Source organism: Narcine bancroftii, chromosome 12 (genome assembly GCF_036971445.1).
Source record: "Narcine bancroftii isolate sNarBan1 chromosome 12, sNarBan1.hap1, whole genome shotgun sequence".
Lineage (NCBI taxonomy): Eukaryota > Metazoa > Chordata > Chondrichthyes > Torpediniformes > Narcinidae > Narcine > Narcine bancroftii.
The window spans coordinates 56,842,861-56,858,571 of record NC_091480.1 but is presented as its reverse complement, the minus strand read 5'-3'; the positions used below and the strand labels follow the sequence as shown (position 1 = coordinate 56,858,571).

General features: G+C 41.6%; 1 protein-coding gene across 2 annotated transcripts in view; it reads left to right on the top strand.

Annotated features, from left to right (window-relative positions):
* The window catches only part of LOC138747101 (arf-GAP with GTPase, ANK repeat and PH domain-containing protein 1-like), a 451,715-nt gene that overhangs the window by 405,406 nt on the left and 30,598 nt on the right, over positions 1-15,711 (top strand). For both annotated transcript variants that reach the window (XM_069906050.1, XM_069906049.1), the window contains exons 14-15: positions 5,725-5,879; positions 6,934-7,024. In XM_069906050.1, the coding sequence (XP_069762151.1) occupies positions 5,725-5,879; positions 6,934-7,024 (246 nt within the window). The remainder of the gene's footprint in view (positions 1-5,724; positions 5,880-6,933; positions 7,025-15,711) is intronic.

Below are 15,711 nucleotides of genomic sequence, written 5' to 3'. Positions count from 1 at the left end.
TTTCCTGGAGGAGAAGCCCAGTACCTCTTCAGTGGATTGCAGTATGGTAGTCTTCAACTGATCCCAGAGGGTTTCAGGGGATGGGTCCGTGAGGCGGGTTGCAACGTCGAGCTTTGCTTTGAGGTTTGCCTGGAAGTTTCCTCTCGCTTCGTCTGACTGCAGGTTTCCAACATTGAACCTCTTTCTGGGGGCTTTATTGTTCCTGGGCTTTGGCTTGAAGTGAAGGTTGAGCTTGCAGCGAACCAGCCGGTGGTCAGTGTGGCATTCCGCGCTGGGCATGACCCTGGTGTGGAGCACATCTCGTTTGTCACTTTCTCGCACCAGGATGTAGTCCAGGAGGTGCCAGTGTTTGGATCGGGGATGCATCCAGGTGGTCTTAAGGCTGTCCCTCTGCTGAAAAAGGGTGTTTGTAATGACAAGTCGCTGTTCTGCGCAGAGCTCCAACAGGAGGCGCCCATTGTTGTTGCACTTGCCGACGCCATGCTTGCCCAGGATTCCTGGCCAGGTTTCTGAGTCTTTGCCGACGCGAGCGTTGAAGTCGCCCAGGATGACAACCTTGTCGGCTGTAGGGGTACGTTGGATGAGGTTGCGCAGGTCGGTGTAGAACTTGTTCTTTTCTGCTGGTTCCGCCTGGAGGGTTGGAGCATAGACACTGATGAGGGTGATGTGACGCTTGTTTTGAAGTGGGAGTCGCATGGACATGATTCGGTCCGAGAGGCCTGTCGGAAGGTTTTCGAGTTTGGAGGCAATGAAGCTCTTGACCATGAAGCCTACACCAGATAGGCGTCGTTCATCCGAAGGCTTGCCAGACCAGTAGAGTGTGTAGCCCGCGCCGCGTTCTTGGAGGCTGCCTACATCTGCCAGGCGGACTTCACTGAGAGCGGCTATGTCGATGTCAAGTCTGAGGAGTTCATGTGCAATGAGGGCAGACCGACGTTCAGGTCGGTGGCTGTCAGCCTTGTCTAGCATGGTTCTGATGTTCCAGCATGCTAGCTTGAGTTTGTGAGCATCTTTTGAGGGGGAGGACGTGGAGGGGGAGGACGTGGAGGGGGAGGACGTGGAGGGGGAGGACGTGGAGCTGTCCTCGGGCCTGCGCAAAGGAGCTTTTAGGTGGAGTGCAGTGCGCGCAGTACTGGCCCCACCCTTTACACCCATGGTTCGTGTGCCGTGGCCAAGCAAGCTGGGACGTGGCAGCGAGGTCCTTGGGTCGTAGGTTTTATATCGGAGTGGCCTTCTCCTATGCAGGTTTCTTACCCGGGCTGGAGGGGCCTGCCTCCCCTCCTAGGTCGGTCCATACTGCCCGGACCGGGGCCGAGGCCGCCGCAGTTCACCCTGTGCCTGGATTGGGGCCGCCGCCTCCCACTCTCTGCCCGGATCGGGGCCTTCGCCTGCCCCACTCGACCGAGGCCGGGGCCGCCGTCTCCCCCTTGCTCCTGCCCGGATCGGGGCCGCCGCCGTCTACCCTTCGCCCGGACCGGGGCCGGGGCCGCTGCTGCTCTCCCTGTGCCCGGACTGGGGCCGCCGCCTCCCACTCCCTGTCCGGACCGGGGCCTCCGCCTGCCTCACTGGACCGAGGCCGGGGCCGCCGTCTCCCCCTTGCTCCTGCCCGTATCGGGGCCGCCGCTGTCTACCCTTCGCCCGGACCGGGGCCGGGGCCGCTGCTGCTCTCCCTGTGCCTGGACTGGGGCCGCCGCCTCCAACTCTCTGCCCGTATCGGGGCCTCCGCCTGCCTCACACAACCGAGGCCGGGGCCGCCGTCTCCCCCTTGCTCCTGCCCGTATCGGGGCCGCCGCCATCTACCCTTCGCCCGGACCGGGGCCGGGGCCGCTGCTGCTCTCCCTGTGCCTGGACTGGGGCCGCCGCCTCCCACTCCCTGCAATATAAACATGTAGTATTAAAAAATGCTCTCCTGTTAATAAACAAAATCTACTCTCCCTCCCCTAATGTTATAAAAAAGTTAATATGAAAAGGAATACAATTAATTCCCCACCCCCCAAAAAAAGAGAAAATAAAAACCACCCAAAGGTAGTAATTCCCTAAAAAACTGGGTGTGGAACACCTCACCAGTGGCAGATGACTATCCAAGATATCAGTGACATCCACCTACCCCCAGCCAGAAATACAATAAATATAATAATGTAATTCAACATCATTAATATATTCAGACCTGGGACTTCAGTCCCAAAGATTGATTCGAATCCTCAACATCACTAGGACTGTGTGTCAAAGCCTCCTTCTTCCCATCTTTCCCATTCTTCCCATTCTTTCCATTCTGTCCATTTCCATGTCCATTGGCCCTTCTTTTAGGTGATGATGGTGAAGTTCTTCCCTGACCCGGTAATGAATTAGCGAAAACCAATGCATCATGATCATTCTCAAAAAATTGAAACTGATAATTGTCATAAAAACCCTTCAACACTTCAGGGTATCAAAAAGCAAACTTATATCCTTTCCGCCACAATACATCCTTGGCCGAATTAAACTCACGTCGACGTCTGATAATTTCTTGACTCAAATCAACATAGGAGAAAACTCAATTATTCTGACTCATCATTGGAGCTCGACTTTGTCTTCCCTTCTGTTCCGCCAACCGTAAAATCGTTTCTCTATCCTGATAATTCAAGCACCAAATTAAAACTGCTCATGATGGTTGACCCGGTAACGGTTTCCTCCTCAACGCTCTATGTGCCCTTTCCAATGCTAAACCACCCGGAGAGAACTCTTAACCTAACATCTCAGGGATCCAATCCTTAAAAATTTTTATTGGATCTGCACCTTCAATATCTTCCGGAAGGCCCACAATTTTTACATTATTTCTCCGGCTTTGATTTGCCAATTAATCGATTTTTAAAATAATTCTCTCTTCTGAATTCCCCAATCCACGAACGAATCTTCCACTTTCTCTATTTTATCTTTATTACGTACAACCTGTGATTACATTCAGAAAAAGCTGTCTCAAGCTTTTTAAAATTTTCTTGTACTGCATCTACTGAAGTAAGGCATTTATTAACATCTCTCTTAAGTGTAGATATATCTTCGGAGACATTAAACATTGTAGATTGCATTTGAGTTATTTGATGAGACATAGTATCCATATGGTAAGCAATCTCTTCCAGCACAGTAAAAATAGAGTTCAGTCCAGATTCCAGTGCCACATCTTGAGACCCACTTTCTACAAGCTCCTCCTCCAATTGTTCCTGTGAACTGGCCACTCGTGCCCCCCCCCCCCCCGCCACAGACCACACACATTCCAATAGATCATGGACACTGGAAGCACTGCGCATTCCCTGCAGGCCCAGGGACGGTCTCCAACACCTTCCTGCGCGTCCCCGACTCCCCCGACGGCAACACGGGCCCAAAGGATCTTTGTTCAATCGGGTCGCCCACGCGCACGACATCACGAACGCATGGGTCGATGTCAGTCGATTTCATCAGGAGGCCGGCGCCATCTTGCGAAGACAAGATCGGCACCAGCGTAATACTTAGCCTAGCTGGGGTTCTCTGTGGCTTAGAAGTTCCTGACGACAACTCCGTGGTTCCAACTGGACAGGTAGGCCTCAATTCTTCAGCACTTTTAAAAAATAGTTTTTTTTGTAATTGAGTCTTAGATTTTTTAATATTATCCGCCATTATAGCCAACTAATGTACTTAGAAGCAAAAATAAAACATTTATATACTTAGATTAAAATTTAAAAACAGGTGTTTTAAAAGAACTGGGGAGGATTAGGACCGCACGTCTGCCCTCTACGCCATCTTGCCATGCCCCCCATGAAAGACAACTTCAAGCTGAACACAAAGATGATTTCAGATTTGCTGTATCACGTAGGAAGTTGGAGGAACATTAAATTAACTTTAATTTAATTTAGCCTGTTTAATCGCATCATGATGCTGACTCATTGTGTTAGTTCAATGGACTTAAAAATGTTTTGCCGCTGATTTTCGTTTGTACTCAGCATCTGATGCCTCACCTGTCAATGTCCAACAATAGTTGGCCGGCGTAGACGGATTCCAGTTGCCCTGATACCCCTTTTCCATGGTCGCCATGTCCCGGTGAAACTTTTCATCACCGTGTTCAGCACTGATGGCACCAAGATCAGCCGGGTAGACGTCCAAGTGTAAATGCAGAAAATGAATTTTTAATGACATGTTGCACTACATGGTTTTGTCTGCTTTAGGTAGACTTAAAATATGACAGGAAAAGGTTATATCTAAAAAACAGTACATAATAGGAAACTTTTAAGGTGATTTTCGCGATCAGCAGCCCCAAATCCATAAAATACACCCAGCAGTGTTCAGGAAGCAAAATCTTCATTGTCCAGTGATATCAGCCAACCATTGTGCCAGTTTGAAAGAAGTCTGTTCCACACCCCCATTCTAAATGCAAGATCATTGGTTCCACTTTCCATTGTAACTGGGACCTTGGCTGTTTTCTCCTTCCCAGGGCAGGGATATCAATTCATTGGCAGGAGCCAGAGATCGAATCTGGGTTTGTTCTGCTTTATCCTGCACACTGGGCAGCAGTTGAACAGATAGAAGGCAACAGCGTCCTTTTGGATAAATTGATTGGATGCATTTTCAGCCACATGGGAATTTTTTTCTCTCACTGATTAACACAGGGGTGGCCAAACCTCTATGGTTGTGGCCCACTTGCAGAAAAAATATAAGGAGTCACGTGGCCAAACAATATTCAGCCTGGCAGTTTTTAAGCAGTTACACTTGCAAGAAAAACAGTATTCTTACACCAGAAAACCCCCTGTGCCCATCGAAAATTCATTTTCTATCAAAATAACTACACGACACCTCTGAGCAGTTTAACTGTTGGCATTCCAGTAGTTTACTAATGTGCTCACATATTACAGGCATTTCAGTATCTATTGCACTTAAATTTATTTTAAATGAATACAATAAAACTTTAAAACTCATTCAAAATAAAAAGCTGGATACAAAATGAAGAGAAAAGATTGAGAAAGGGACAAGGCTGTCTCCAACGTTCTTCCACAATTCTCCGTAAATACAGTTCACGGCCCAAGTGACCACCTTAATGATTATGATGCATCTACTGAAATTTGTAGACAGTTTATTAAAGTTAACAGAGTCCTTGCAAATCAAATAAACCCACTTCCCCTTGACTTCTATGAAAAAGTATTCATTTTCCCACTGTGTCTGAAAATTTCAACACTGCTGTTTTCTGTCTTTTCGGCTCCGCCATGTTTAATCATCTGAGGTAAACGTTTTTTTTAACTGAGTTAAACCTTTTCATCAATGACTAACATTACATTGATCAGTCTAGACCAGTGGTTCTTAACATACCACCTGAACTAATCTCTTACAAACCACAGAGCACCGAACCACTGGTCTCGTAGTTGCTCAAAATGGCAGCGACGTCTAGTGTTGAAACTTAGAAGCACAATGTACAAACAGTGCAATTTATTGTGAGTGGCAACGTTCCAACGGGCCATATTCCACTTTATTTTTAAAATTCACCCTGGGCCACTTAAAAATGGGCAACAGGCCACAGTTGGCCTGGGGGCTGAAGTTTGGCCACCCCTGGATTAATGTGTCACCATATCTCTCATATCTTGTGTGTCCTGATTAATCTGTTCCACATGAATCCAGGGTTCTTTTTGTAGATGCACTGAGTTATCCCACACCAGATCTGTGCTGAATTTGGTATCACTGCAAACAATAATCTTCTCTTTTTCCTCCTCGTTTCCCCTATCGCAGAGCAAGAGGAGAACATCGAGTTCACCATTGTCTCCAGCACGGGACAGATGTGGTACTTTGAAGCTGTGAATTTCGAAGAGAGAGATGCCTGGGTCCAAGCCATTGAAAGTCAAATCCTGGCCAGTCTACAGTCTTGTGAAAGTAGCAAAAACAAGGTAGGTCAGTCGACAAAGGCCAGAGGGTGGATACTGCTACTGCACAAAGGTAACATTCATTCAGCTTTGAATCCACTCAGTGGCTCAACTGTTGTGTGAGGAACAAGGTCAATGGGTCCGAGAAGCAAAGAGTCAGGACACAGATCGGTTGTAACACGTGATGAACAGCCAGTGGCGACCTGTGTGGTCTTTTGAAAGGGCCAATGACAAGATGTGTGCTCAGCATGGGTGGTCTTGACCTTGAATGACCAATGTGGTGGCCTCCGACCAGGTTCCCAATGGAGAGTTCACATGATGCTCCACACTCCCACCAGGATCCATACAGAGAGGTCACGTGACCCTCCACAATCCACATTCTGACTGGGTTCCAAATGGAGAGGTCACGTGACCCTCCACATTTCCACCAGGTTCCAGGTGGAGAGGTCACGTGACCCTCCACGTTCCCACCAGATTCCAGCCAAGAAAGGTCATGTGACCCTCCACAATCCACATTCCCACCAGGTTCCATCCAGAGAGGTCACGTGACCCTCCACAATCCACATTCTGACTGGGTTCCAGGCAGAGAGGTCATGTGACCCTCCATATTCCCACCAACAAACTCCGTGAAGACTGAGCTGCTTCGAATGGGTTGTTTGACCAAGAATGAGAGACTTGAGTCAATGTTCCTGATTCTGAGTACAGATCCTAGACCATTGATCCTGTGACAAGAAATCAAATTCTGTCACGGCAGTTAGGAAATTCAAATTCAAGTGATTTGGAATTTATCTTGAAATAAAAAGGCCAAAACTACTATCTGATTCACTGATGTGCTCTAGGAAGGAAATGTACCATCCTTGCCGAGCTGAGCCTACATGTGACTCCAGGTTCACAGTCTCTGAAATGTGCCAACCAGCCACTCAATGCAAATGGAAATTAGGGCTGGCACAAATAAATGATGGAAAATTCCTGGCACAAGGTGGTTTGAATTCTGCGGGTTTGGTCAACATTGGGCGAGAGCAATGCTTGTCTCTGTCTCTCCCTTGAACTCACTAAATGCAACACCTTGATGTTGTAGGCGCGAATGGACAGTTGGAATGAAGCTGTTGCACTTCAGGCGATAAGGAACGCAAAGGGCAACTCGTTTTGTGTTGACTGCTCCGCTGCAAGTAAGAATCTATCACCCTTTCAATGCCTTGAAGCAGAGACCATTCATAGAAAGTTTGTGTTGCAGCCTTCAAGGAAGCATTGTCTGCTGTGAACTGGGCTTTTTGCCAAATTTCTTTCTCATTGAAGCTACCCTCTCCCCCCCATCACCTCTGCTTTCTTCTCTTTTACCTTCCCACCCATGTCCACCTATGACCTCTTACCTGTTGGTCTACTCTCCATCCCCTGCTCCCTCCTCCCCTCCACCCCGCCCCTTCCTCCCTCCTCTCCTCCTCCCCCTGCCCCTTCCTCTCTCCTCCTCCTCCCTGCCCCTTCCTCTTTCTTTTCTCCTCCCCCTGCCCCTTCTCCCCTCTTTTCCCCCTTCTCCTCCCTCCTCTCCTCCCCTCCTCTCTTCCAGCCCTTCCCCTCTCTTCCCCCTACCATATTATTCTGGTGCCTGCCTGCTCTTTGCTTGTACCTTGACGAACGTTGGTCACCCTTTGCTTCCTGTAAATGCTGCGTGACCTGCTGAGTTTCTCCAGCAATTTGTGTACTCCTTTTTGATTGCCCCATAATTTGAACACTCAGGACCTCCTCAGATCTTAAAACAACAAGGCCAATAAAGAGCCCAATGGAGTCACTGATTGGCCAAAGGCTATCCCACTGCTAATCCTCCCGCACTGACATCTCTCCATGGCCTCCTGTGCTGTCAAACCAAGACCACCCGTAAATTGGAAGAGCAATATGTAATATTCCGTCTGGGAACTCTCCAACCAGATGGCATGAACATAGACTTCTCCGGTTTCCGCTAGCCCACTCCCCGTTCTCCCTCCCCCTTCCATCTGTCTCCTTTCCTCCAGTTCTCCACCCCCTTCCCTCTCCATTCACTGTTTGCTGCTGTGCCCTCCCTCCCTTCTCCACCTTTTACCTCCTGTCCTGTGGGACCGTGCTTCTGAACCTCCTTAAACCCAATGGCATGGACATTGAGTGTTCTAATTTTAGAAACCATATGTATGTGTGAAATAACTGAATTTTGTGGACCAATTTTCAGGTAAAATTTATGGATTGACTATTATAAGCATGCTACTTTTTTTAAATTTTTTTTGTTTTTCACACTATGAACCATATTAACCAAAATACACACAAACATTTCCCTCTTGAATATACAGTGTCATTTTCTCCCCTTTTCCCCCCTCCCTTCCTTCCCTCCTTCCCACCCCCCTCCCCACCCACTAAACGTTCAACATATACAATACATCAAACCCATTAAACAATGTCATCACACAATGAAAATAAACAAGAAAATTGTGTCATCTACTTTTACACACTGGGTCAGTTCATTTCATCTTCTTCTCATTCTGTCATTTTAGGGGGTGGAGGTCCGCGGTAGGACTTCTCTGTTGTGTTCCATGTACAGTTCCCAAATTTGTTCGAATACTGTTACGTTATTTCTTAAATTATATGTTATTTTTTCCATTATGGAATACATTTATTCATTTCTATGTACCATTGCTGTACTCTCAGACTCTCTTCTGATTTCCAGGTTGACATTATACATTTTTTTGCTGCAGCTAAGGCTATCATAATAAATCTTTTTTGTGCTTCATCCAAATTGAGGACTAGTTCTTTACTTCTTATATTACTTAGAAGAAAGATCTCTGGATTTTTTGGTATGTTGCTTTTTGTGATTTTATTTAATACCTGATTTAGATCTTCCCAAAACTTTTCCACTTTCTCACATGCCCAAATTGCATGTACTGTTGTTCCCGTTTCCTTCTTACAGCGAAAACATCTATCTGATAATGTTGGGTCCCATTTATTTAACTTTTGGGGCGTGGTATGTAGCCTGTGTAACCAATTATATTGTATCATGTGTAACCTCATGTTTATTGTATTTCTCATAGTTCCAGAGCATCATTTTTCCCATTTTTCATTTTTTATCTTTATGTTTAGATCTTGTTCCCACTTTTGTTTGGGTTTACTGCTTATTTCATCGTTCTCTTTCTCTTGCAGCTTGATGTACATGTTTGTTATAAATCTTTTAATTATCATTGTGTCTGTAATCACATATTCAAAGATGCTTCCTTCTGGTAACCTCAGTCTGCTTCCCAATTTGTCATTTAAGTAGGTTTTCAGTTGGTGGTATGCCAACATTGTACCGTGAGTTATACCATATTTGTACTTCATTTGTTCAAAGGATAATAATTTATTTCCCGAAAAACAATTTTCTATTCTTTTGATCCCTTTTCTCTCCCATTCTCTAAAGGAAAGGTTATCTATTGTGAAAGGGATTAGTTGACTTTGCGTCAATAATAATTTTGGTAGTTGGTAATTTGTTTTTTCCTTTCTACGTGAATCTTCTTCCAAATGTTGAGCAGATGGTGCAGTACTGGTGAACTCACATGTTGCACCAACTTTTCATCCCACTTATATAGTATATGTTCAGGTATCTTCTCCCCTATTTTATCTAGCTCTAATCTGGTCCAATCTGGTTTTTCCCTTGTTTGATAAAAATCTGATAGGTATCTTAATTATGCTGCTCTATTATAATTCTTAAAGTTTGGTAGCTGTAAGCCCCCTTGTTGTACCATTCTGTTAATTTATCTAGCGCTATCCTTGGTTTCCCCCCTTTCCATAAGAATTTCCTTATTATTTTCTTTAGCTCCTTAAAGAATTTCTCTGCTAAGGGAATTGGTAACGATTGAAATAGGTATTGTATCCTTGGGAAGATATTCATTTTAATGCAATTTACCCTTCTATCAGTGTTAGTGGTAAATCTTTCCAATGTTCTAAGTCATCTTATAATTTATTCATTAATGGCTGATAATTTAATTTGTATAGATGGCCTAGGTTATTATCTAGTCAAATACCTAGGTATCGATTTGCTTGTGTTTGCCATTTAAATGGTGATTCTTTCTTAAACTTTGTGAAATCCACATTATTCATTGGCATCGCTTCACTTTTATTTGCGTTGATCTTGTACCCCAATACTTCTCCATATTCTTTCAATTTCTTATGTAATTCTTTTATTGATAATTCTGGTTCTGTTAAGTATACTATGACGTAATCTGCAAATAGACTGATTTTATATTCCTTCTCTTTTATTTTTATCCCTTTTATTTTATTTTCTGTTCTTATCAGTTCTGCCAAGGGATCTATAGCTAACGCGAACAGTGGGGGAGATAGTGGACATCCATGCCTAGTTGACCTGCTTAATTTAAATTGGTTTGATATATATCCATTTACTGTCACCTTTGCCAATGGTCCCTTATATAATGCTTTAATCCAATTAATATATTTCTCTGGTAGGTTGAACCTCTGTAGTACTTTGAATAAATAATTCCATTCTACTCTATCAAAGGCTTTCTTTGCGTCTAAAGCAACCGCCTCTGTTGGCGTCTTATTTCCCTGTACTGCATGGATTAAGTTAATGAACTTTTAGATATTGTCCATTGTTCGTCTTTTCTTAATAAATCCAGTTTGATCTAGTTTCATTATTTTTGGTATACAGTTGGCCAATCTGTTTGCTAATAGTTTAGCTATTATCTTATAATCTGAGTTAAGTAGAGATATTGGTCTATACGATGCTGGTGTTAGTGGATCTTGCCCCATCTTTGGTATTACTGTAATTATTGCTGTTTTACATGACTCTGGCATGTTTTGTGTTTCTTCAGTCTGGTTCATTACTTCCAGGAGAGGAGTAATTAATAAATCTTTAAATGTTTTATAGAATTCTATTGGAAGTCCATCCTCTCCCGGTGTTTTATTGTTCGGTAGTTTTTTATTTAATATATCCTGTATTTCCTCTATTTCAAATGGTTTTATTAATTTATTTTGCTCCTCTTCTTGCAATTTCAGTAGTTCAATTTTAGCTAGAAACTCATCTATTTTGTCTTCTTTCCCTTCGTTCTCAGTTCGATATAATTGCTCATAGAATTCTTGAAGTTTTCATTGATCTCTGTTGGGTTATATGTAATTTCTTTGTCCTTTTCCTTGATGCCAATACCGTTCATTTAGTTTGTTCTGTTTTAAGCTGCCAAGATAGTATTTTGTGTGTTTTTTTCTCCTAGCTCATAATACTTCTGCTTTGTCTTCATTATGTTCTTCTCCACCTTGTACGTTTGTAGTGTTTCATATTTTATTTTTTTGTCTGCCAATTCTCTTATTTTTGTTGTATCTTCCCTTGTTGCTATTTCTTTTTCTGTACTTACTATTTCCCTTTCCAGCTGTTCTATTTACCGATTGTAGTCCTTCTTCATCTTAGTTACATAACTTATTATCTGCCCGCTGATGAAAGCTTTCATTGCATCTCATAATATAAATTTATCTTTCACTGATTCCGTATTTATTTCAAAGTACATTTTAATTTGGCGCTCAATTAATTCTCTAAAATCCTGTCTTTTAAGTAGCATGGAGTTTAATCTCCATCTATACATTCTTGGTGGGATGTCCTCCAGCTCTATTGCTAATAACAGGGGTGAGTGATCCGATAACAATCTAGCTTTATATTCCATTTTCCTAACTCTCCCTTGGATGTTGGCTGACAACAGGAACAGGTCAATCCTTGAGAATGTTTTATGTCTACTCGAATAATATGAGTATTCCTTCTCCTTTGGGTGTTGTCTCCTCCATATATCCAAAGGTTGCATTTCCTGCATCGATTTAACCATAAATTTGGTTACTTTGTTCTTTCTGCTAGTCTTTTTTCCATTTTTATCCATCTTTGAGTCCAAATTAAGGTTAAAGTCCCCTCCTATACCCTGCGTATCTGCAATCTTCAAAAAGATACCTTGCATAAACTTATGATCCTCTTCATTAGGTGCATATACATTGAGCAAATTCCAGAGTTCTGAGTATATCTGACACTTTATCATTACATACCTCCCTGCTGGATCTATTTCCTCCTCTATTTTGATTGGTATAAGCATGCTACTTTTGACCGCAGTAAGTACCTGTGTTGTTTGAGGCATCATGAGCTGTGGTGGGCGGGCAGCCAGAGCCTTAGAGGGACCCTGCGTTCGGGCGTCAGGGCCTCGGATGGCTGGATGGCTGGGGACCTAGGTGAGAGACAGCAGTCAGAGCATTGGGAACTCAGATGGGTGGGGAGCAAGTCTCAACCGGGTGGTAAGTCAAAAAGTAGTGGGGGAGGGGTAGACTTTTACATGATATTGACTATTACACACATATATGCGGTAACCCTTTCCTCTATGCAGACAAGTGTGAGGTGTTGCATTTTGGAAGGACTAACCAAGAAAGGACGTACACGGTGAATGGTCGGGCACTAATGAATGCGGAAGAACAGAGGGATCTGGGAATACAGATACATAATTCCCTGAAAGTGGTGTCACAGGTGGATAGGGTTGTAAAGAAAGCTTTTGACGTCTTGGCCTTCATAAATCAAAGTGCTGATACAGTAGTTGGGATGGTCAGGGAGCAAATAGCGGGATCACTGACAGTGATTTTTCAAAGATCACTGGAGGATGGGGTGGTACCTCAGGATTGGAGGGTTGTGAATGTAGTTCTGTTGTTTAAAAAAGGCATTAGGTGTAGGCCAAGTAATTATCTGCCAATGAGTTTGACTTCAGTGGTGGGGAAGGTTATGGAGGGTATTCTTCAAGATAGTATATACACATATCTGGATGGGCAGGGATTGATTAGGGGCACCCAGCATGGGTTTGTAAAAGGAAAGTCATGTTTGACGAACCTTGCTGAGTTTTTTTGAGGAAGTGACAAAAAAGGTGGATGAAGGTAGAGCAGTGGATGTGATCTATTTGGATTTTAGTAAGGCTTTTGATAAGGTTCTGCATGGAAGGTTCAGTCACTAGGGATTAGTGACATGGGTTCAGAGGTGACTGGGAGATAGACAGCAGAGAACATGATGGACAACTGGATGTCAGGTTAGAAGCCTGAGACAAGCGGGGTGCCTCAGGGATCGGCGCTGGGTCCCTTGTTTATCATTTATATTAATGATTCAGAGGAGGGTGTGGTTAACTGGGTAAGCAAATATGCAGATGATTTGAAAATAGGGGGAGTGGTGGATAGTGAGAAAGGTTTTCTTGTATTACAGAATGATTTGGTTTGTTTGGAAGAGTGGGCTGAAAGATGGCAGATGAAATTCAATGCAGACAAGTGCGAGGTGCTACATTTCGTTAAAAATATGCAGTTAAGGGGAGTGCATTGAGGTATGCAGAGGAGCAGAGGGACCTGTGGTTTATGGTACAGAGTTCACTGAAGGTGGATTCCCATGTAGACAGGGTGGTTAAGAAGGCATATGATATGCTAGCCTTCATAAATCATACTATAGAGTATAGGAGCTGTATTTATCCTTCCCATTAACTTAATAGGTAAATCTTTCCATTTAATCAAATCAGTTTTAATTTATTTCATTAACGGAGCATAATTTAATTTATATAAAGATTGATAATTAACATTCAAAATTATACCCAGATATTTAATTCGATCAGTCCACTTCAAATTAATAATATTCTTATAAACTGAATAATCTCCTTTACTTACCGGTAATATTTCACTTTTTTCACAATTAACTTTATATTCAGAAAGACATCCATATTGTATTAAACATTCCTTCAAATGCAAAAGTGACTGAGCTGGGTTTGTTAAATACACCAATACATCATCAGCAAGTAAATTAATTTTATACTCCTCATCTAAAACTTTCATACCTTGTATCTGTGTATTTTGTCTTATCAACTGTGCTAAATGTTCAATCACTACCGCAAACAAAGCTGGTGATAAAGGACAACCTTGACGAGTTGATCGAGTTAACTTAAAAGATTCTGAAATCAAACCATTCATCAATACTCTAGCTACCAGTTTACTACATAGATCCCTAATCCAACCAATAAAAGAAGGACCAAACTTAAATTTCTCCAAAACTTTAAACAAAAAATTCCATTCAACTCTATCAAATGCTTTTTCTGCATCTAAGGATATCATCATCGGTTGATCTAAAGATTGTCGAAATCTATTAATCAAACTAATCACACACAAAATGTTATCTGAAGCATATCTATTCTTTATAAAACCTGTTTGATCAATATGAATCAACTTTGGTAAAAATTTAGCCAATCTATTCACTAATATTTTAGCTATTATTTTATAATCTACATTTAACAATGAAATTGGTCTATATGAAGATATTTTCAAAGGATTTCTATCTTTTTTAGGAATTACTGTAATTAAAGCACTAGAACAAGACTCAGCTAATTCATAATGTTCTCCAACTTGTCGTAATACATCCACAAACACTGTAGATAAATCATCATAAAAAATTTTATAAAATTCAACCGAAAATCCATCATCACCAGGCAATTTACCGTTTGGCATTTCCAGCATAGCTATTTTAATTTCCGAATCAGTAAATGGTTCTTCTAACTCCTGTATATCTCCATCCTCTAATATCGGTAAATTCAACTGTGATTAAAAAAAGATCAATCAATCCAGTTTCCTGTTTTCCTTCAGATGTATATAACTTTTTATAAAATTCATCATTAATCTCACGAGGTTTATAAGTAATAAGAGAATTCCATCTAACAGCATTAATAGTCCACGATATCTGTTCTTTCTTTAATTCCCAAACCAATTCTCTCCCCATTCGTAATACCGTTGTTTAGTCCCATTAATCACACATTCAAATTGATAAGATTGCAAAGTATTATATTTCAATTTCAACCTAGATAATTCTATTTTCTGATCTTCTGTAGCATCTTTCTGAAATTCCTTTTCTAACTCATCGATCTGTTTCTCTAATTCAAGACTCTGATTTAATCAATTCTTTTTTTTTATTTTAGAAGTATAACTAATTATTTGTCCTCTCAAATAGGCTTTCATAGCATCCCATAATACAAACTTACTTTGAACAGAGTTAGAATTTTCTTTCAAAAAAAATTTTTGTTTTTTAAGAAAAATTAATAAATTCCATATTTTTTAACAACATTGTATCAAATCAACGATAAGCTATTTGAATGTTCTCAGATGTTTCATATGTAAAATATTACAGAGAATGATCTGAAATCACCCTAATTTTATATTCTGCTTATTGTATTTTCCCTTGTAAATGTGCCGATACTAAAAAGAAGTCAATCCTTGAAAACGATTCATGTCTAGATGAATAAAAGGAAAAATCTTTCTCTGTCGGATTAAGATGTCTCCAAATATCTACTAAATTAAGATCTTTCATCAACGCTTGGACCTGAATTGCCATCTTGGATTTTTTAACTTTCTTCAGAGACTTATCTAATAAAGGTTCCAAAACACAATTAAAGTCACCACCAACTAAAATATTATCATTAGCCTGGCCCAAACATAAAAATGCATCTGAAATAAATATTTCATCATCTGCATTTGGGGCATAAATATTAAGTAAAGTCCAAAATTCACTAAAAATCTTACAATTCAATTTAAGAATACATCCTGCCTTTTCCTCCATTGATTGTAATTCAAAAGATAAATTTTTATGTATCAAAATTGCTACACCTTTAGCTCTAGAATCAAATGAAGAAGAATATACATGCCCAACCCAGTCCCTTTTTAATTTCATGCTTTCCTTCACATTCAAATGTGTTTCTTGTAAATAGGCAATATCAATTTTCATTTTCTTAATATACGCCAAGATTTGCTTATGTTTAATTTGACTATTTAATCCTCGAACATTAAAAGTAGCAAACCTCAACTTTGACATATCTACTAT